The sequence below is a fragment of the Tachyglossus aculeatus genome, chromosome 17 (genome assembly GCF_015852505.1).
Source record: "Tachyglossus aculeatus isolate mTacAcu1 chromosome 17, mTacAcu1.pri, whole genome shotgun sequence".
Taxonomy (NCBI): Eukaryota; Metazoa; Chordata; class Mammalia; order Monotremata; family Tachyglossidae; genus Tachyglossus; species Tachyglossus aculeatus.
The window spans coordinates 45,632,197-45,654,562 of NC_052082.1; the positions used below are offsets into that span (position 1 = coordinate 45,632,197).

The 22,366-nt window shown below is 42.3% G+C and overlaps 1 protein-coding gene across 2 annotated transcripts in view; it reads right to left on the minus strand.

Annotated features, from left to right (window-relative positions):
* Positions 1 to 22,366, minus strand: part of DHX40 (DEAH-box helicase 40) — a 47,144-nt gene that overhangs the window by 20,224 nt on the left and 4,554 nt on the right. For both annotated transcript variants that reach the window (XM_038759592.1, XM_038759591.1), the window contains exons 2-12: positions 22,085 to 22,293; positions 19,816 to 19,961; positions 17,762 to 17,881; positions 16,912 to 17,142; positions 16,277 to 16,343; positions 13,051 to 13,182; positions 11,989 to 12,088; positions 10,678 to 10,764; positions 9,251 to 9,433; positions 8,538 to 8,618; positions 5,201 to 5,358 (exon numbers count right to left, since the gene is read on the minus strand). In XM_038759592.1, coding sequence (XP_038615520.1) covers positions 5,201 to 5,358; positions 8,538 to 8,618; positions 9,251 to 9,433; positions 10,678 to 10,764; positions 11,989 to 12,088; positions 13,051 to 13,182; positions 16,277 to 16,343; positions 16,912 to 17,142; positions 17,762 to 17,881; positions 19,816 to 19,961; positions 22,085 to 22,268 — 1,489 coding nt within the window. In that variant the 5' untranslated portion in view covers positions 22,269 to 22,293. The remainder of the gene's footprint in view (positions 1 to 5,200; positions 5,359 to 8,537; positions 8,619 to 9,250; positions 9,434 to 10,677; positions 10,765 to 11,988; positions 12,089 to 13,050; positions 13,183 to 16,276; positions 16,344 to 16,911; positions 17,143 to 17,761; positions 17,882 to 19,815; positions 19,962 to 22,084; positions 22,294 to 22,366) is intronic.

Here is a 22,366-nt window from a genome sequence, read left to right on the forward strand (position 1 = left end):
AAATGTGAGGGGCAGTACTGTCCCTTTACTTTGCACTAATAATAATAATAATGTTGGTATTTGTTAAGTGCTTACTATGTGCCAGTGCTAGTACAGTGCTAAGCGCTTAGTACAGTGCTCTGCACACAGTAAGCGCTCAATAAATACGATTGATGATGATGATGATGTGCCAGGCACTGCTCTAAGTACTGCGGTAGATACAAGGTACTTGGGTTGGACACAGTCCCTGTCCCACATAAGGTTCACAGTCTCAATCCCCATTTTATGGTATTTGTTCATCCCTTACTATGTGCCAAGCACTGTTCTAAGCGCCGGGGTAGATACAAGGTAATCAGGTTGTCCCACAGGAGGCTCACAGTCTCAGTCCCCATTTGACAGATGAGGTAACTGAGGCACAGAGAACTTTAGTGACGTGCTCAAAGTCACAGAGCAGGAAAGTGGCAGAGGCAGGATTAGAACCCAGGTCCTTCTGACTCTGGGCGCACTGACCCAAGGAGCTCCCTCCATTCTCAAAGATCAATCAATCAATCGCATTTATTGAGCGCTTACTGTGTGCAGAGCACTGTACTAAGCGCTTGGGAAGTACAAGCTGGCAACATATAGAGACAGTCTCTACCCAACAGTGGGCTCACAGTCTAGAAGGGGGAGACAATCGTATTTATTGAGCACTTACTGTGTGCAGAGCACTGTACTGAGCGTTTACGGGACGAAGGAAATGGACGCCAAGGGCCAGACTCTTATCCAATGATCTTCCCTTTCAGTGTCCATCCACTTGCTACAGAAATTCCAAGACCTTAATCTCTTCCAAACTGCACATAAGAACCCTCCAGTAGCATGGGTCTATCCAGTTGTCTCTCCTTCTACGGAGTTCTTTACTGTCAGTGAGATCTCCCCAATCCCAGGCCCTAAGATTTCTCTCCAGACCATAAAATCACAAAGGCAGTAAACAGAAACAAGCCCCATAGCCCCGCCACAGAACGGGGGGGAACACTTTTCTATTTATCACTGCAGCCTGATGAGAGTAAAAATGGGTAGCCAATGATCCGTGCGAGGTTGAAGATTTATTTGTTCAAATCTGGACAAGGACAGCACCGTGTGAAATTGAATTTGCTTTCTTTATTAAATGAAAAAGACAGACTTCACTTGCCCATTTGAACAGTCTAATGGAGAAAAATAATTTTGCTGTAATTCAGTGAGAACCAAGTAGTATTCTGCTTCATGCTATCTTACTCATCACTGCTAGACAAATAGTTATCACTGCCTTCAAGGCAGTGCTGAGAGCTCACCTCCTCCAGGAGGCCTTCCCAGACTGAGCCCCTTCTTTCCTCTCCCCCTCGTCCCCCTCTCCATCCCCCGTCTTACCTCCTTCCCTTCCCCACAGCACCTGTATATATGTATATATGGTTGTACATATTTATTACTCTATTTATTTATTTATTTATTTATTTTGCTTGTACATTTCTATCCTACTTATTTTATTTTGTTGGTATGTTTGGTTCTGTTCTCTGTCTCCCCCTTTTAGACTGTGAGCCCACTGTTGGGTAGGGACTGTCTCTATGTGTTGCCAATTTGTACTTCCCAAGCGCTTAGTACAGTGCTCTGCACATAGTAAGCGCTCAATAAATACGATTGATTGATTGATTGATTGATTGACTGCCATTATGATAGACTGTGTTAGGATAATTCCCCCAAATTTCAGGCTAGGTACAACCCCAAGAGTTTTACCTAATTGAAAAGAGCAATGTAGGGACAGACTCCAACTCTTCACAACAGTTGGCAAAAAGGAAGAACCCCCAGCACCCCAAGGTGATGGTGACAACTCTCTCCCCCGCTAGCTTTTCTCATGATATTTGTTAAGCTCTATGTGCGAGGCACTGTTCTAATTGTTGGGATAGATACAAGGGAAAAAGGTTGGACAGAAGCCATGTCCCACATGGGGCTCACATTCAGAAATCCAATTTTACAGATGAGGTGAGGAAAAGGAGGTTAAAAGTGACTTATCCAAGGTCACACAGCGGACAAGTGGTGGAGCCGGGATTAGAATCCAGGTTCTTCCGACACTCAGACCCACGCTCTATCCACTAGGACACACTGCTTCTTTTAGATCAATCAATCAATCAATCGTATTTATTGAGCACTTACTGTGTGCAAAGCACTGTACTAAGCGCTTGGGAATGAGGCTAAATTCTCAGACGCCAATGGAAGTTGTGTTCAAGCACTGACATGAATCGATGGTATTTATTGAACGCTTCCTGTTACTTAGAGAAGCAGCTTGGCTTGGTGGAAAGAGCAGGGGCTTGGGGTTCTAATCCTAGCTGCGCCACTTATTAGCTGTGTGATTTTGGGCAAGTCACTTCACTTCTCTGTGCCTCAGTTACCTCATCTGTCAAATGGGGACTAAGACTGTGAGCCTCCTGTGGGACAACCTGATTGCCTTGTATCTACCCCAGCGCTCAGAACAGTGCTTGGCACGTAGTAAGTGATTAACAAATACCATAATTATTAATTATTACTACCGTGTGCAGAACATTGTACTAAGCATTTGGGAGAGTGCGATACAACAGAGTTGGTGTGGGCAGGGAATGTGTCTGTTTATTGTTAAATTGTACTCTTCCAAGTGCTTAGTACAGTGCTCAGCACACAGTGAGCGCTCAGTCAACACAACTGATGGACTGCCAATGAGGATCTTATAGTTTAAAGGAAGAGGCAGACGTTAAAAAAATCACAGATAAGGACTGCGGGGCTAAGGATGGGGTGAATATCAAGTGTTAGCGGGGAAAAAAATCCAAGTGCATATGCAACGGAAGGGAGGGGGATTAGGGTTAAACCTCTCGGAGGAGATGCGATTTTAATAAGTCTTTGAAAGGTGGGAAGAATGGTGGTCCGGCAACTACGAAGGGGAAGGTATTTCCAGGCCAGAGGGAGGACGTGGAGAACGTGAAATAGAGGCGTGAAGTGTGGCCGTTCACCTGAAGTAGGAAATCGGAGGGGAAAGATAGGAGGTGAAAAGCGGATCGAGGGAGTTCTGTGAGGAGAATTAAAACCAAGGGCAAAGTGAATACTAAATAAATCCCCCAACTGATAAATTATTATCAAAACCCTGAATGCCTGAACTACCTTTGCTGCTAGCACAGCAGAACAGAGTTAATACATTACTGACGTAGTTCAGTGGAGCAAAGGTCTTCCATACTGCCTTGCCTTATCAGCATAAGCCTCAGAGGCCAAAGAAAAACTTTTAAATGGAAACACTCTAAATAATTTATGTGCGACAGAAGAAAAACAAGAGTTTGAAACTTCCTAACACAATGTAAAAAGTTCAGCCAAAGCACACCCATTTCAGCACACGCAGAACTCTCTGGAAGCCAGAGCCAAAGAGGAGAGTGGGAAATAACCAGCTCTAACCTCCAAGCTCGTAGGCATGGCTTTGAGAACTGAGGAAACCATCTTTCCCTTTTCTGCTGCAAAATAAGAATCATGTAATTTCTAATAAGGGGGTACGGAGACTTCATCATTTAGTTGCCACTTGGGGACTGAGAGGTTTGATTAACACATTTTTGCTCTTTCATCTCAAAGCACTTTCGCTGCAAGTACAAGGCTACTCTCGTTAACAGTTGTCCTTTATATGTAAAGACACCACGGCAGGGGAAATTCACAAAGTAGCTGAAAAGGCTAATGTAGAACCGACGTCCTTGACCCCACTGTGCATACACAAAGACTTTCCTTTGCTGTGCTATCATGCTTGTTGGCTAAGAGCCTCATATTCTTTTTGTTTTTGTACATCCCAAAACCTTAAAGAAGCTTCTGCTCCAAAAGTGCTCCTCTTTTCTCTCCATTGCAGTATGCCAGGCTGGCCTGTTTACCACAGCTAGCTCCCAGTTTCCCGCTATGTAGTACAATTTCTCTGCAGACTTACAAATAATAATAATAGTAAGACTTGTTAAGTGCTTACTATAATAATAATGGCATTTATTAAGCGCTTACTATGTGCAAAGCACTGTTGTAAGGGCTGGGGAGGTTACAAGGTGATCAGGTTGTCCCACGTGGGGCTCACAGTCAATACCCATTTTAGAGATGAGGGAACTGAGGCACAGAGAAGTGAAGTGACTTGCCCAAAGTCACACAGCCGATAAGTGGCGGAGCCACAGTTAGAACCCACGATCTCTGACTCTCAAGCCCAAGCTCTTTCCATTAAGCCACACTGATAGTCAATACTTTCTGCGTGCAGAGCGTAGTACTAAGCACTTGGAAGGGTACAGTAATAATAATTACGGTATTTGTGAAGTGTTTTATATATAATAATAATAATAATGGCATTTATTAAGCGCTTACTATGTGCAAAGCACTGTTCTAAGGGCTGGGGAGGTTACAAGGTAATCAGGTTGTCCCACGTGGGGCTCACAGTCAATCCCCATTTTAGAGATGAGGGAACTGAGGCACAGAGAAGTGAAGTGACTTGCCCAAAGTCACACAGCCGATAAGTGGCGGAGCCACAGTTAGAACCCACGATCTCTGACTCCCAAGCCCAAGCTCTTTCCATTAAGCCACGCTAATATTCAATACTTTCTGCATGCAGAGCGTAGTACTAAGCACTTGGAAGGGTACAATAATAATAATTACGGTATTTGTGAAGTGTTTTATATATAATAATAATAATAATAATAATAATAATGGCATTTATTAAGCGCTTACTATGTGCAAAGCACTGTTCTAAGCGCTGGGGAGGTTACAAGGTAATCAGGTTGTCCCACGTGGGGCTCACAGTCAATTCCCATTTTACAGATGAGGGAACTGAGGCACAGAGAAGTGAAGTGACTTGCCCAAAGTCACACAGCCGATAAGTGGCGGAGCCACAGTTAGAACCCACGATCTCTGACTCCCAAGCCCAAGCTCTTTCCATTAAGCCACGCTGATGGTCAATACTTTCTGCGTGCAGAGCGTAGTACAATTAGTATTGTACTAAGGGTACAATAATAATAATTATGGTATTTGTGAAGTGCTTTCAATATGTCAGGTACTGTACTAAGGTCTGGGGTGACTACAGCTGCACACAGTCCCTGTCCCACATGGGGCTCACAGTCAATGTAACAGATTGGTAGACTTGTTCTCTGCCCACGATGAGCTTACAGTCTCGAGCCACTAGAATTCAGGCCCCAGGAATTCGGCTGCACCATAAAAACAAGGAAACCCATGCATTTCATACCTGGTCTAATGAAGACATTTTCCACCGATAACATTGCCGCTATTGGCAGCAGCAGATCTTCACAGCCCAGAGAGATGGCCTTTAGGACAGCACAGGTCAGATTTGGAGGAAGAGGAAACTCCACCATGAACTCACCGAGTCTTGTCACGTGGCCTCGCCTAGCAGGAGCAAAAGATTTTTATATTATTCTTCCCTGAAGAAAGGGAGGGGTAGGAGGATAATAAAAGTACTAGCAACTGGATTTATTGAGCGTCTGAGGGGTGCAGAGCACCGTACTACAGGCTCGGACCGGACAAAAACAGAAGTGACACATCCCCTGACCACAAGGAGTTTACACTCTACTGAGGAAGGCAACATATTTACAAATAGAGTTAATAAAGTAAATGAGTGACCTCGCTGCTCTCCTCCTACTACCCAGCCTGCACACTTTGCCACTCTAATGCCAACCTACTTGCTGTACCCGTCCTGCCTTTGGCCTGGAATGCCCTCCCTCTTCATAGCCAACGGACAATTACTTTCCTCACCTTCAAAGCCTTACTGAAGGCACATGTCCTCCAAGAGGCCTTCCCTAAGCCCTCATTTTCTTGTTTCTCTCTGCGTCACCCTGATTTGCTCCCTTTATTCAACCCCCACACTCAGCCCCACAGCACATACGTACACATTCATAATTTATATATTTGTATTCATGTCTGGCTCCCTTTCTAGACTATAAGCTCGCTGTGGACAGGGAATGTGTCTACCAACTCTGTTGTCCCAAGCACTCTGCACACATTTACTTCATTGTGTAATTGATTAGGATGTCCCAAAGTGCTCAACATCTACATAAATGAGAGCATAAGTGATGGAAATAACTGATGGGTGTGTGCCACGCGGTGTTGGGAACTCATTCAGGAAGGCTTGCTGAAAGAGGTAGAATTAACTGCAGGGAAAACTGCGGTCTGTTGGAGTTGGGGAAGGAAGGAGAGGGCAAAGGTAGGAAACCTCTGTTTCCTCCCCTCTCCCAGAATCTTTCCAGTTGTTTTTTTCCCCAGGGCTTCATATTTCCAACTGACTAGATCGATGTGACAAGACCCCCAAATTGGTGGAATGATTGGGTGCAGGATGGTTTCTTTGCCAATCTTTCTGGGTTTTTCAAGGCCTTCCAATTTCTAGCTCTCGCCTGCCTTTTCTAGCTTCTTGCTTCTCCTGAAAAGATAAAGTCAAGGTTGGTGGCCAGGGAGGAGACAGAGAGATGCTTTTAAATGCAGAGCTGTACTTAAGGCTCCCAAACTGATAGCATTTTCTTGTTCTCCATTAAAAAGTTTTGTTTAGCACTCAATAATGGAATTGTTTTTTCTTTGAACAGGACTTACAGATTATGCTTCCCTGTTGTCTTTATTGCAAGGGAGCAAGGTCCTGTTTATATCCTATCCTCCTCACTTAGGGATATTTATATTTGGATTTTCTCTTGCATAGTCAATTACTTACTCAACTTCATCCTAATATACTGGAATCATCTCCTGTTATAACCTCCTGTGCACCCTATTTGTAGTTTCTGTCTGTCTCCTTTAGATTGTGAACTCTTTGAGGGTAAGGGATGTATCTCATTTCTGTTAAAATAATAACAACAATAATTGTGGTATTTGTTAAGTGCTTACCGTGTGCCAGACACTGTACTAAGCGCTGGGGTGGATACAAGCAAACCAGGCTGGACATAGTTCCCGTCCCACATGGGGCTCACAGTCTCAATCCCCATTTTACAGATGAGGCAACTGAGGCACAGAGAAGTGACTTACCCAAGGTCACCCAGCAGACATGTGGCGGAACTGGGATTAGAACAGTGCGTGACACATAGTAAACGCTTAACAAATACCACCATTATTATTTTTTTTTTTTATTAGAACCCATCACCTTCTGACTCCTAGGACCCCGCTCTAACCACTACGCCAAGCTGCTTCTCTTATACTTTCCCAAGCGTTCAGAACCGCGCTTCACACTCTTAAGATCATCATCATCATCAATTGGATTTATTGAGCGCTTACTGTGTGCAGAGCACTGTACTAAGCGCTTGGGAAGTACAAGTTGGCAACATATAGAGACAGTCCCTACCCAATAGTGGGCTCACAGTCTAAAAGGGGGAGACAGAGAACAAAACCAAACATACTAACAAAATAAAATAAATAGAATAGATATGTATTAAGGTGCCACTGGTTGAGTGACTGACATCCTGAGGCTAAAATGGGATGTTTCCTCAACCCTGAACCAGGGTTGGGAAATAAGCCCCGGATACACCAAGTGCCCTCTGTCATTTATAGCCAACTCAGCAGGGGCTAACTGTGCTTAACTTAGCCCCTCTTTACAAAAACAGATATCCAATTAAGAGGGAGGGAGACAGGAAGGGCAGGAAAAAAGATGGGGGGAAAGAGAAGGGAGAAAGAAGGTAGCAGGAGCAGCAAATTGTGGCTGAGTGGCCTGTGTGTCTTTTTGTTCTTTACACAAGAGCTCATTCATTCATTCAATCGTATTTACTGAGTGCTTACTGTGTGCAGAGCACTGTACTAACACAAAGACATCTTCAACTGGAGTTTGGGAAGCAAGCACCTTAGGCTACAACACAGTATATTGGCTCTTAATGTTCCTATTTAAGCCACACCTTAGACATAGTCTCAAAAACGAATATGCACAGTTGGACGACATGTTGCAGTACTGAGTTGCAGTAAAACTCTGCATGCAGTACAGTTATGGAAGTTATTCCCTTAAGAAATCTTGCATTAATAACTGTTTTCTTCCAACACCAAACACCAAACAACACCAAAAGCCAACACCAAAAACACTCAGTCATTCACGTTAATATCCATCTTAATTATGCATATATACTTTGATGTAGTTTTTACTTATATCTATGTCTTTGTGTTAGTTTTGCCAAACTACCCTTCTGTCCACATGCTTGCAACTCTATCTGAGGGCAAGGAATGTGGCACATTTCTTTTTATGTAACCTCCTCTGTACCCAGTGGCTATACAGTGTACAGTGGCTGTATCATCATTGTTGAAGGAATGACTTATGGGAGATAAAAAAACAGTTCTACCTTCACGCATGTCTTCATTATAGATTTTGGACAAAAAGCCTACTGAAAAAATTAGGGAATTTCCTTTCCACAGTGCACTTCTGTCTGGCTCTATTGCTTTTTGGTGTTGGAAGAAAACAGCTCTTAATGCAAGATTTCTTAAGGGAATAACTTCCATAAGTGTACTGCATGCAGAGTTTTACTGCAACTCAGTAACAGAACAGATTAATTTTCTGCTGTATCACGTTCTGTGCTCTCTCATGTAACACAAAAATTAAAAATATCTTTTACCTATTAATAGCATCACATTGATAAAGCTGTTTAAGAGCTTCCAAAATAAGTCTTTCTTCAGGGCGATCCAAATAGGGGAACCTGTTTATGTGAACAAAAGACAGAATCAAATACCAATGACTGACTGGGGGAAAACATAATACAAGATTTTTAACACCTTCTTTTTTAACGGTACTTGTTAAACACTAACGAAGTGCTAGGCATTGCCCTAAGCTACTTTCAATTTTCTCAGCTTTCAAGTCACTTTCCTTGTGATCCTAAGATCAGAACTGACACTGAAAGAAGAGGAGCCACTTTTAAATCAATTATCTGAAAGAATTACACATCTCTAGAATTATAAAGGCAATTTGTACTGAAACAGGAATATTTATTATAACTGCTACCAGTATTCGGTATTGAAATATATCTGGGCACAAGGAGACTACATAAAAGTGTAGGACAAAACCTCAAAGGGGATCAACTATTACTCTCCAAGGGCCCCAACCATCACTGTAAAGCTTATGGTTTTTATCCAATTCAGTAGGACCCTCAAAACAGAAGCCATACAAAAATTTTGTACGTTCTTTATGGATCAAGTTTATAAATATATATATATATATAATATATCTATGTATCTATCTGTATAAATATAGATATATAGATATAAAATCACTGGAGACACAACTCAATTCCACCCTAATGGCCTTGACTTCCACCCACGTTGTTTTTAATACCTTATGACATCATGTATGGCAAGGCATTTCAAGGTCAAAATCACCGAAGTCAGGCTAGTTCTCTTAATTTCAGGGATTGTGTGATCGGGCATACACTGGCCCCAGAATTCTTGGCTGTAAATCCGGAAGCATTTCCCGGAGGCAGTCCTGCCAGCTCGGCCTGCTCGCTGTCTTCCTTCACTCCTTTCAAAACAGAAAGGATTAAAAACTCTAATTCACACCTGTGTATCTTCCCAAGCAGGGCAAGTGCTGTTGCCTAATTCTCCTAGTTTTCCTTCCACAATAGTTCCTGTACCCACCCTTTCCTCTTCCCCCTCACAGCCACCACCCTGATTCAAGCACTCTTCATCTCCAATCTCTTCCGTCTTCAATCCTCCACCACCTCACCCCTTTTTTAGGTATTTGTTAAGTGCTTACTATGTGTCAGGCATTGTACTGAGCACTGGGGTAGATAAAAGCTAATCGCGTTGGACACAGTCCCTGGCCACATCTCCATTTTACAGATGAGGTAATGGAGGTACGGAAAAATTCAGCGACTTGCCACGGTCACATGACAGGAAAGTGGTGGAACCGGAATCAGACTCCAGGACAATGTATTCTTTCCATTAGGGCACGCTACTTCTCTACCCTTAATTCCATTGCCCAGATTATCTTTCTAAAAGGTGGTTTGGAAAGTTATGCTGTCCATCCACTCCTCTCTTCATCGAACAGAATTTCCATTCACTCATTCATTCACGACCATTGGCTTTAAGACTTTCCACCAACTCTCTCTTTTTTGCCCATTTGCTCTCTTCACCTACTATGCTCCTTCTTGTACCTTCTCAGGGGACCCTGTTTTTGACACTGACATTTCCTGCCACTTCTTCACACTTCTTTCCCTTGTCTGAACCTCCCCCCCATTCCCTTTTAGACTGTGAGCCCACTGTTGGGTAGGGACCGTCTCTATATGCTGCCAATTTGTACTTCCCAAGCGCTTAGTACAGTGCTCTGCACATAGTAAGCGCTCAATAAATACGATTGATGATTCCCTTCCCCCTTCAAATAATCCACCACGCCAGATCCTTCCCCATCTCTAAGGTTCCTAAAACCCCTCACTCCTCGGCAGGCATTCCCCAATCTCCAGATCATTTGTGTATTTGATTTGCCTTTTTCATACTCTTGCTGTTACCAGAAGTTTTTCCTCCTGTTCCCATTGCAGGGATTCAGTGTGAGGCTGCCTATGATAGGCTGTAAGCTCTTTAAAGGCAAGAACCATGTCTTATTTTATTGTACTCCCCCCAAAATCAGGTACACTTCTGCAACACAATAGCTGCTCCGTAAATACTAATGGCTGCATGAAGCTCTCAAGAGACAACCCAAACAACTATTCCTCAAGTGAAGGGCGTGGGTCAAAGGATAAACGAAAAGTGCACCTCATGGAGACTTACTTCGAAATTGGAACCACCTCCAGAATGTCCAACCCCACCCTGGGGTTATGATTTAACTGCTTCACAAAGCCACTATCCACCACATACCTAGAGAAAATGAAAACACTTTTAATTCCCTGAATAAAATAATTTAATTTACAATTACTCTTGCTCCCTGCACTCTTTATCTCAGAACAACCGGGCGTTAATTTTTGAAATTGTCTTATTTTCAAACTGGGCTCCAGACGGTCTTAACGGACTCACAAACTAACTCCCATTCAGCTTCTATCACGAGGTTTATTTTATAAGTGAACAGGGAGATAGTTGAGTGAGCAAGAGGAAATAAGGCCCAGCTCTCTAAAGAAACACTTCACCCTTACTCTAACAATTCTAATAAAATGAAATTATCCTTGCTTTTGTTTACACTTAACATTAAGGCCTAACTTGCAATAGTCAGTTTTTGAAAATCTACCAACGAGGGACAGGACTTCACACTGTCTACTTATTTGGTTCAATTCCTACAGGTTTTCGCACTTCTCTAGAACTACGTCTAACGAAATTAATTAAAAGAAACCAAACGACGCCCCAGTCGTCATCTGGGAAGTAGAGTTTTAGAGCCTTCCTGCAAAAATGAAGAGTAAGCAAACTGCTTTATGAATAAAGACCAGTATTCAGCGCACAGTCAGTGCTCAATTCATTCAATCGTATTTATTGAGTGCTTACTGTGTGCAGAGCACTGTACTAAGCGCTTGGAAAGTACAAGTTGGCAACATATATATATGATTGAATGAACAGGGAAGAAAACAGAGTCCGTTTTGGTGGAATCCAGCTTCCACATAATGATAATGAGTTCACACAATGAACTCAGCCAAACAAGTGAGTTTGGGGTTATGATTTAACTGCTTCACAAAGCCACTATCCACCACATACCTAGAGAAAATGAAAACACTTCTAATTCCTTGAATAAAAGAAATTAATTTACAATTACTCTTGCTCCCTGCACTCTTTATCTCAGAACAATTGAGAACCGGGTGTTAGCTTTTGAAATTGTCTTATTTTCAAACTGGGCTCCAGACAGTCTTAACGGCTCTGGATGTCCAGTTCGGAAAAAAGGGTGTGGATGATAATACATATGATCTGAAATTCGGAATAAAGTTTCATGTTGCAGGCCAATTTGAGAAGTCAACCGATGTGATCCTCCCTCATTCACTTTCTGCTCTGATAACAGAAAAAGACTTAAATGGTGGGGAGGAGAGAAGCGGGCCTGAGAAACTCAAAGAGGTTTTTCTGCCAATCTTAAGGAGATTGCTTCATCAGTTCTAGCCACTGTACCTGATTCCATTAATTGTCAAGGATGTTGCAGCGATATTGGTGGACACCACACATTTTCTAATGCCCGGAGGTGGTGGCAAAAATATTCTTCTTTGTTGATCTAAAAGAATTGGCAATCAAAAATTCCTATTAACCTTAAATGAACTCCAGTCACATTCAATTGCCAGAAATTAACAAAATCGGACAGGAACAGCATCAACAGTTCAAATTCAAAAATAAAAAGTTTTAAACTTCTCTACTAAACCACTAGAGCAAAAGGATTTCAGCACCTTATTTATAAGGCTAACAAAGGCAATGAGTGTTAAAAAATAAAACTACAAGATGCCACCTAAACTGAATAGTAAAAAAATTCAAACGTAATAAAAGGACAGGTCAATTCTTCAACAAGAATCCTTAAGAAAAAAACCCCATAAATGATAAAAAATGTTTTGCGTTTCCTCGATTTATATAATTCATTACCCTCAAAGAGTTTAAATAAATTGCAAGTTATATGAAAGAGGCCCCCTTTTCATTTAACACCCCCCCCCTTACTCTAACAATTCTAATAAAATGAAATTATCCTTGCTTTTGTTTACACTTAACATTAAGGCCTAACTTGCAATAGCCAGTTTTTGAAAATCTACCAACTAGGAATAAAATCTCGACTCTTCGTTTGACAATAGTAATAAAAAATAATAGTAATAACAATAATAATGCTTGTGGTATTTGTTACACGCTTACAATGTGCCGAGCACTGTACTAAAAGTTGGGATAGGTAAGATAGGCATCATATTGCACACAGTCTCTGTCCCACATGGGGCAACAAGCTATTACTTCCCCTGAAACTATTGCTCCTACTGTCTCACATTCATTTCACCTAGAACAAATCCATGTTTACTCATAAATTAAGTTAAACTACCTTCAAATGTCCCTTTCCTGCCCTTCATTAGCAATGTTGGTAAGCAACGCTGAGATCTGCTGAAATATGTGCACAAAGCTTGTGAAGGAATACACATGGGCTCACTACTCCAAGTGTTCGACAGCATGGCACACAAACTAAAAATTAGATTATTACATCATTACCTGTTGGCATTGACCCATATAATGGCAGAATAAGCAAACCTTCCACAGAGTCATCTTGGACATCATACTGATAATCAATAGCTTCTGCCTTCTGGAATAATAAGTCGCAGGCTTTCTCAATCTCCAACTGGCCTGTATTGACAAAATAACAACAAAAATAATTAAAATGCTTACTCAGGAAGTAATCATTTTCCATAAAAAATGGCTAGAGTAGAAAACTCTTAGGCTGCAGAAATACAATATTATGCTTCATGATACAGGAGTTTGGTTTTTTTAAAAAAAAAGAATTTAAAATAAAATTTCTAGGGGAGAAAAACATTAAGCTCATTGCCCTTTCAGCTTATTAAAAGCAGGTGGGGCATGGGTAGAATGGTGAAGAAATATACGCCACCACTATATCCAACCAAATACCAGTTTATTGTTTAAGGGACGATGAAGAACCACGGAAATCATTAGTGTCTCACTTCTGATCCCAGGATTAGATAAAATAGAGGGTGAGATAGCAAAATGACTCACTCCTCTTAATAGGATACTGCTGCTGAAGGATTTAATTGCTCTATTTTTATCTTTCGAAGGACTATCAAAAACTGTTTCATGTACCATGCTTTCATCACATTGTATTCCGCTTCAGAACAAGATTCAAGCATACACTAAAATGTCAAAGAGATGCCCCGAAGGACAAAATTCAGGAAGAGTGTGGGCATTCGGAGTCAGGGTACTTCAATCCGTTAACTGCTCAGAACAAAATTAAAAAAAAAAAAACACTCAATAATAGCAATTCAATCAATATCCTTTCATTTCTCTCCAAAAATCTGAAGTTATGTGACATAGACTTCTTGCTCATTATGAGAAGGGGATGGGTCTGCTAATTCTGTTGTACTGTGCTCTCCCAAGTACGTAGCACAGTGCTCTGTACATCAATCAATCGTATTTATTGAGCGCTTACTGTGTGCAGAGCACTGTACTAAGCGCTTGGGAAGTACAAGTTGGCAACATGTAGAGACAGTCCCTACCCAACAGTGGGCTCACAGTCTATAAGGGGGAGACAGAGAACAAAACCAAAAATACTAACAAAATAAAATAAAATAAATAAATAAAATAAATGACAGTATTTGTTAAGCACTTACTATGTGTGAAGCACTGGTCTGAGCACTGGGGGGAATACAAGGTGATCAGGTTGTAAGTGTCCAATAAATACCATTGATTAATTGACAAATACTGCCTAGTTCTCTGGAATTCTTAATGGGGCACACTGACGACGGGTACAATTGGGTAAACTGAGATCCAGAAGTCATCTCCGTGAGAAAACCAGCCACCCCCTCTAAAACGGACAACTCCCAATCAATCAATTGAGCACTTGCTGTGTGAAAGCACTGTACCAAGCACTTGGGAGAATACGATACCTCATTCCTGTCCTCAAGGAGCTAACAATCTAGTGGGGGAAATACACATTAAAATAAATTACAGATAAGGAAAGCAGCAGTGTATAAGGATATGGGCACGAGTGCGGTGGAGATAGGGTGGGTATCCAAATTCTTAGGGGTACGGACCTAAGTGAATAGGAGGTGCAGAAAGGAGGAAAAAAGATGGGGGGGGGGGGGGTGAGAGGGTAGCCTGGGAAGGCTTCCTGAAAATTTCATATCTATTTTATGGTATTTGTTAAATGCTTACTATTGCCAGGCACTGTTCTAAGTGCTGGGGTAGATACAAGCTAATCAAGTTGTACACGGACCCTGTTCCAATTCATTCATTCATTCAATCGTACTTATTGAGCACTTACTGTGTGCAGAGCACTCTACTAAGCACTTAGCAACATAGAGACGGTCCCTACCCAACAGCGGGCTCACAGTCTAGAAGGGGGAGACAGACAACAAAACCAAACATACTAACAAAATAAAATAAATAGAATAAATATGTACAAGTAAAATAGAGTAATAAATATATACAAACATACATACAATAATCATGATGACAGTCAATCAATCGTATTTATTGAGCGCTTCCCGTGTGCCAAAGCACTGTACTAAGCGCTTGGGAAGTACAAGCTGGCAACATATAGAGACAGTCCCTACCCAACAGTGGGCTCACAGTCTAAAAGGGGGAGACAGAGAACAAAATCAAACATAGTAACAAAATAAAATAAATAAAATAAATAAATAAAATAAATGACAGTATTTATTAAGCATTTACTATGTGTGAAGCACTGGTCTGAGCACTGGGGGGGATACAAGGTGATCAGGTTGTCCCACGGGGGGCTCACAGTCTTCACCCCCATTTTAATAATCATAATATGAATTAATTAACAATGGCATTTGTTAAGGGCTTACTATGTGCGAAGCACTGGCTCCAATGGAGCCTCCAGTCTTAATCCCCATTTTACAGATGACGTAACTGAAGCCCAGTGAAGTGACTTGTCCAAGGTCGCACAGCAGACAAGTGGCAGAGCCAGGATTAGAACCCAGGTCCTTCTGACTGCCAGTCCTGTGCTCTATCATCATCATCATCATCAATCGTATTTATTGAGCGCTTACTATGTGCAGAGCACTGTACTAAGCGCTTGGGAAGTACAAATTGGCAACATATAGAGACAGTCCCTACCCAACAGCGGGCTCACAGTCTAAAAGGGGGAGACAGAGACCAAACATACTAACAAAATAAAATAAATAGAATAGATATGTACAAATAAATTAAATAAATAGATAATTTATCTATCCACCAGGCCATGCTGCTTCTTTGTAGAGCTTTGAGGTGGGAAGAGTTGTGGTCTCCGATTTGAGGGGAGAGGGGGTTCCATCGAGACAGAAGGGAAGATGTGATCATGGGGTCGACGGTGAGAGAGGTGAGACTGAAGTACAGTAAGTAGGTTGGTAGTACAGGAGTGCCATGCGCAGGCCGCAAGGTTAGGGAGGAGAGAGAAAGAATAAATCATACAGGGAGCCCACAGCAAAGCTGAGGGTAGAACTAAGGTCGCCTTACTCCCGAACTCTCCCTATTCACCCCGCTGTGCTTCCCTAGGAAAAGAGTCACTTAACTTCTCCGTGCCTCAGTTCCCTCAACTGTAAAAGGGGGATTAAAACTGTGAGCCCCATGTGGGACTAGACTATCTCCAACCTGATTAGTTTGTATCTACCCCAGCACTTAGTACAGTGCCTGTCACATAGAAAGTGCTTCGCAAATACGGCCAAAAAAAAAGGGGGGGAAAAAAAGTACAGCGTTGAAAACTCACCAGTCAGGAAAACCAAGATGTCTCCAGCCATTTCACTCAAGTGGATATCCAGGGTTACTTTCACAGCCTGAAATACACATCACAGCCATGAATATTTACTAAATTTGAAGTCCTTCTCCTGCCCATCAAAGATAAATGGCATAAAGATTTGCAAATACTAAGAGACTTGAGATGCTCATATGATTGTTCTGACTTTTTTTTTTTGGATGGCATTTGTTAAGCGCTTACTATGTGCAAAGCACTGTTCTAAGCGCTGGGGGGGGGGGGGGGGATACAAGGTGATCAGGTTGTCCCGCGTGGGGCTCACAGTCATCATCCCCATTTTACAGATGAGCTGAGGCTCCGAAAAGTTAAGTGACTTGCCCAAAGTCACACAGCAGACATGTGGTGGAGCTGGGATTCGAACCCATGACCTCTGAATCCAAAGCCCGTGCTCTTTCCACTGAGCCACGCTGCTTCTCAAACACTTGTTCATCAAGTGTTTACTATCAATCACCCTAACGGGGAAACGGTATAGTTGGGCTCAGTCAATCAGTGGTATTTATTGAGCATTTACTATGTACAGAGAGAGCACTGTATTAAGCACTTCATCACCACTGGCCAGAAAAAGGGGAAGCAAAAAATTTAAGCAATACCTCTGAAACGTACGCTGAGCTTTCTCTGTCTTTGGGGCCAACCGAGTTGCAAAATATTTCTGTGACCGGATAAATCCTTCCAGGAATGTCCACTACTGGGCAACTGCCAAAGAACTCAGAAAGTTTGCCTAACTCCAGAGTAGCAGACATTACCACCACTTTCAGATCCTCTTTCCTGTCAGGATGTTTCTTCTGCTGAAAGAGCTTCTTCAGCAAGCCAAATAAAATGTCCTGGACCAAAAAAAAAAAAAAAGGTTGCTTTACACTAATAATCATGTACGGATAATAGCCAAAACACAATGGAATGATTTAGCTTTACAAGATTCCCATCAATAAATTGCAAAAGTTGAGGCATTCACTTGGGGAATTCAAAGGGCAATGTGATGAGTGTGATAGGATCTCTCTGATTTTCTAGATAAGACTAGCAAAAATACCCTTCTGTTGTGTGGGTCATACAAACAACTCTTTTCTCTTCCTTCTTTCATTAATTCTCTCCCTAGGCCTGTCCCCTCAATCCTCCTCCCCGTTCACCTTTTCATTTTCTCTTCTTTCTATCCCTCTTACTCCGTTTAACACTCTACCCTCGTGCCTACTTGTCTGCCCGTCTTGTTCCTCCTTAGAGAGAACCAGGGTAGAGATACCTATGAAAAGTGTGGCATGAGGCCAAGTCTCCCTGATCCGTGGTAGGTCGGAGGAAGGGAGAAGGGAGCCTGTGCTTTTTATGGAAAAAGGCCGAGGGAGGTAGACGTGCCTCCTGGTTAGGGGAAAAAAGAAACACCGAAAACGCCCTTATATCTCCCAAACCCCACACGCTCAGAAAGAAGACCCCACAGTCTAAAAATACTCTCACCGTACTTAAACTCCTCTCGTGGACTTCGTCCAAAACAATGACGCTGTATTTGGTAAGACTTGGATCGGCCAAAATATGTCTTAGTAAACATCCGTCGGTCATATATTTGATCGCCGTATCCTGGACGGGTTAACAGTACATATATGTGCTTCAGCTTATTTAGTGACATCATTACAAAAGCAAAATCATGTCCATCAATCAGTGGTATTAATTGAGCCCTGATCGTGTGCAGAGCATTGTACTAAGCGTTTGGAAGGGTCCGAAACAAAAGAAAGAGTAGGTTCTAGGCGACTCCTGATCAGGAACTCTTGGGTTTTTTTTTTTTCTTTTACTGCTGTCACTCATGCAAGCAGGCTGCAGTGTGCCACTATTCGCCCAATCCCTGCTGAAAGCACCGGCTGACACCTTCTTGCATCATCACCATCATCAATCGTATTTATTGAGCGCTTACTGTGTTCAGAGCACTGTACTAAGCACTTGGGAAGTACAAGTTGGCAACATATAGAGACAGTCCCTACCCAACAGTGGGCTCACAGTCTAAAAGGGGGAGACAGAGAACAAAACCAAACATACTAACAAAATAAATAGAATAGATACATACAAGTAAAATAGAGTAACAAATAAAGAGATTGTAGCCACATCTTTACCACCCTCCATTCCTCCACGCCCACAACCCTGGGAATGCCTGCTTGCCATATTGGGGTTTGGATTTGGGGGCTTTTTTTGGATCTGGAGTTCTCCGCCACGTCATATTCTTGGTTTGCCGCTCTTCAGTTCGTGAGCCTTTGATACCTCTGCCATGGGTATAGAATTACAAAATAAAGCTGGAAAATAATGACTATGTACGAAGAACTGTTCTAAGAGCTGGGGGGATACAAGGTGATCAGGTTGTCCCACGTGGGGCTCACATTTTTCATCCCCATTTTACCGATGAGGTAACTGAGGCACAGAGAAGTTGCCCACGGTCACACAGCAGACAAGTGGCAGAGCCGGGATTAGAACCCTTGACCTTTGACTCCCAAGCCCGTGCTCTTTCCACTGAGCCACGCTGCTTGTTTGACCGTGAGCCCCACGTGGCAACGTCCTCTTCGAACTGATGGGCAGCTGTTTCACACCATTCTGGGATTGTTAAGTGCATACGATTGATGATGATGATTGCAGCAGTGTCTGTACAATGAAGAAGGTAATGAAATTAAACAGTCCTTCAAAGAGCTGAGAAAGGGAAGGCTCCTCTTCCAAAGAGCCTAACTTTCTATGACACGAAGGTGGTAAAAAACTTAAAACGCTGAGAGAATTGTGCTCCGTGTGCTTCTTAAGAAGAAAGTATAGTCTCCACCTGGCAATTTAATATGGGCCTAGCCTAAAAGAGGGATCCAATGTCTTCTATTAGAAAACCAACAGTTGTGATTAGAAAAGCAAGCCACGGTACCAATCACTAATTTATGATCTCGCTCACGAGACAAAGCTGTTAAATGCATACCATGGTTTAATTGCTAGCCTTTATGGGTAGTATAAATGTTCCAATTGGAGCATTCCGGTAATTTTGCAGCTTGACTGATCTTTGACTCTGAACTTCAAAATGTCCAGTGGTAACAGCAAGACAGCTGTAAAAATTCTCAATTCCTAGCAAATTCCAAGTAAAAGCACATCTGGAACCGGATTAGGAGAAACTGACAGCACGGGAAGTTCAAACTGATCCTGGGTCAAATTCCGGGAGTTGAGTTTCACTTTAAAATTTAATCATTGTCTTTCCGGTCAACTACGGATCCGCATTCTGACAGCCTCGATAAGACTAATCAACCCTGTCCCGAAAACTCAGAGGTAATCTAAAATAAAAGAACTACAATATACCAAAAGATAGTTGTAAACTGGGAACTCTGGAAAATTAGATTCTAAACAATCACGGATACGAATGCAATTCGGTCTTTTTTCAATTTTTGTTTAAACTCACGTTTGGGATTCAAAAATCCAAGGGTGCTTTATCACCACCTCTTCCTCAGACTCTAAAACATGTAATACTAAAATCAAAAGAAATTCACTCAACCCGTTCATACCTGAGAGCTACAGTCATCAAAGCGAACCTGATATCCCACTGTGCTTCCCAAGGAACAGTTCATTTCTTCGGCAACTCTATGAGCCACGGATATGGTGGCTACTCGCCGCGGTTGAGTCACGCCAATTCTTCCACGCTTGGCAAAACCTACCAAAGTTCAGAGTTAAACCAAAATGTGAGGGGTGATTTTTCCTCCTCAGCAAAGTCTGACTGTTTTTCACAGAGCCAAATCATGCAATCCTCTAGAGTGTAAGCTCATTGTGGGCAGGGAACGTGTCTACCAACTCTGTTATCATCATCAATCGTATTTATTGAGCGCTTACTGTGTGCAGAGCACTGTACTAAGCGCTTGGGAAGTACAAATTGGCAACATATACCAACTCTGTTATATTATACTCTCCCTAACACTGGCCTAAGGGAAAGGGCTTGGTGGTCAGATGGACCTAATCCCACCTCTGCCACTTGTCCGCTATGTGACATTGCACAAGCCACTTCACTTACCTGGGCCTCAGTTACCTCATCTGTAAAATGGGGATGAAGACTGTGAGCCCCATGTGGGATACGGACTATGTCCGACCTGATTCCCTCTGCTGTACCCCAGTGCTTAGAACAGTGTCTAGTACGTAGGAAGCACTAACAAATATCATTAAAAAAAGCTTAGTACAGTGTTCTGAAGACAGTAAACGCTCAGTATGATTGAACAAGGGTATTAAGATTGAACAGGGATTGAACCCTGTACAATTTAGTATTAAAAAATGGAAAATTAATATGCCCAAATTAAAGGCAATATATTTTTAATACAAAACAGACCCAATTATTATATGGCATGGGACTGCATCCTTGCAGGATTTTTTAAGAAAATCTGGGTTTTGTATTCACCCATGTCTGACATCACACACACACACATATTTCTTCCAACATCCCACATCAGGCTGCACCTCGAAGAACGTGCACTACCTCTGTAGCCTCATTTTATGCAAAACGTCTAGTAAAAGCGCACGGTATGGAATAACTTTTCATAACTTTGAACCTGTTTTTATAATCCCATTAAAGACCACGTGTCGGGCACTGTAGTAAGCATCGGGGTAGGCACAAGCTAATCAGGTTGGACACAGTCCATGTCCCACATGGGGCTCCTAGTCTTAATTCCCATTTTCAGACGAGGTAACTGAGGCCCAGAGAAGTGAAGTGACTAGCCCAAGGTCACACAGCAGACCTTGGTGGCGCCGGGATTAAAACCCACGTCCTCTGACTCCCAGGACTGGGCTCTTCCCAGGAGGCTACAGTGATTCCAGGAATAAAACTTTTAATCATTTTTTTCTCTAGGCTAGATTAACCTTTGTCCCAGAGATGAAACCAAAGTAAAAATAACTGAAGCCAGGAAATGTTTTAAATGTATAAAAGTTGTACGATAAGTGTGAGATATCTAAATCCCTGCAAATATTTCAGGTTTGGCAATGCCCTTGATTCAGGAATAAGAAAAAGATTCAACACCTGCCACCTCAATTAGTCTCTGAATTTGTAATAAGGTCGCTGAGCACGAGAAAGAAATGGGAGGGGAGAAGGGCTAAAGGAGGATGAAAAGGGAGACAAAAAGGGCAGCGGGAGGGATCTGCCCCCCATCTCACCTCCTTCCCTTCCCCACGGCACCTGTATATATGTATATATGTTTGTACATATTTATTACTCTATTTATTGATTTATTTTACTTGTACATATCTATTCTATTTCTTTTATTTTGTTAGTATGTTTGGTTTTGTTCTCTGCCTCCCCCTTTTAGACTGTGAGCCCACTGCTGGGTAGGGACTGTCTCTATATGTTACCAACTTGTCCTTCCCAAGCGCTTAGTCCAGTGCTCCGCACACAGTAAGCGCTCAATAAATATGATTGATGACGATGATGATGAGGGATGATGTCTGCTGGTTGGCAGAAAGCAGGGCATGGGAACAGCCATTTTGAAACAGTGTCTATTAACCTAGAAAATGCCAAAAGATTCAAGTATATTGTTACCAATTTGTACTTCCCAAGCGCTTAGTACAGTGCTCTGCACATAGTAAGCGCTCAATAAATACGATTGATGATGACTGGTGATGAAGTAGACACCGGTGCAAAATGAATCTGCCTGACCCTTTGGCAGGGCTCTGCATGGACAAATATGCGAAGTTCAATCTTCCTGCTCGGATTCCTTTAATATTCACCACAAGTTCATTGAACCATTTCCTCAAAAAGCACAGGGTTTCTGTCATGATATTACTATCCTGTTCACTCACCTGCTTCAAATAAGTATTTGGGAAGCTGAGTTGTTTTTCCACTTCCCGTCTCTCCGGTCACAATAAGAAAGGCATTGTCTCTTACAGCCTGAACGAGTTTTTTGCGGTATTTATGAATAGGGAGGGGCACTGAACCGCCTTCTCTGCTGTCGGCCGTTTTTCGGGATTTGCGTTTTCTTTCCATCGCGGTGACAGTTCTGGAAACTGCTCTGAAATGCAAACACAAAGAATACTTTTTTTTTTTTTGATGGCATTTGTTACGCGCTTACTATGTGCAGAGCA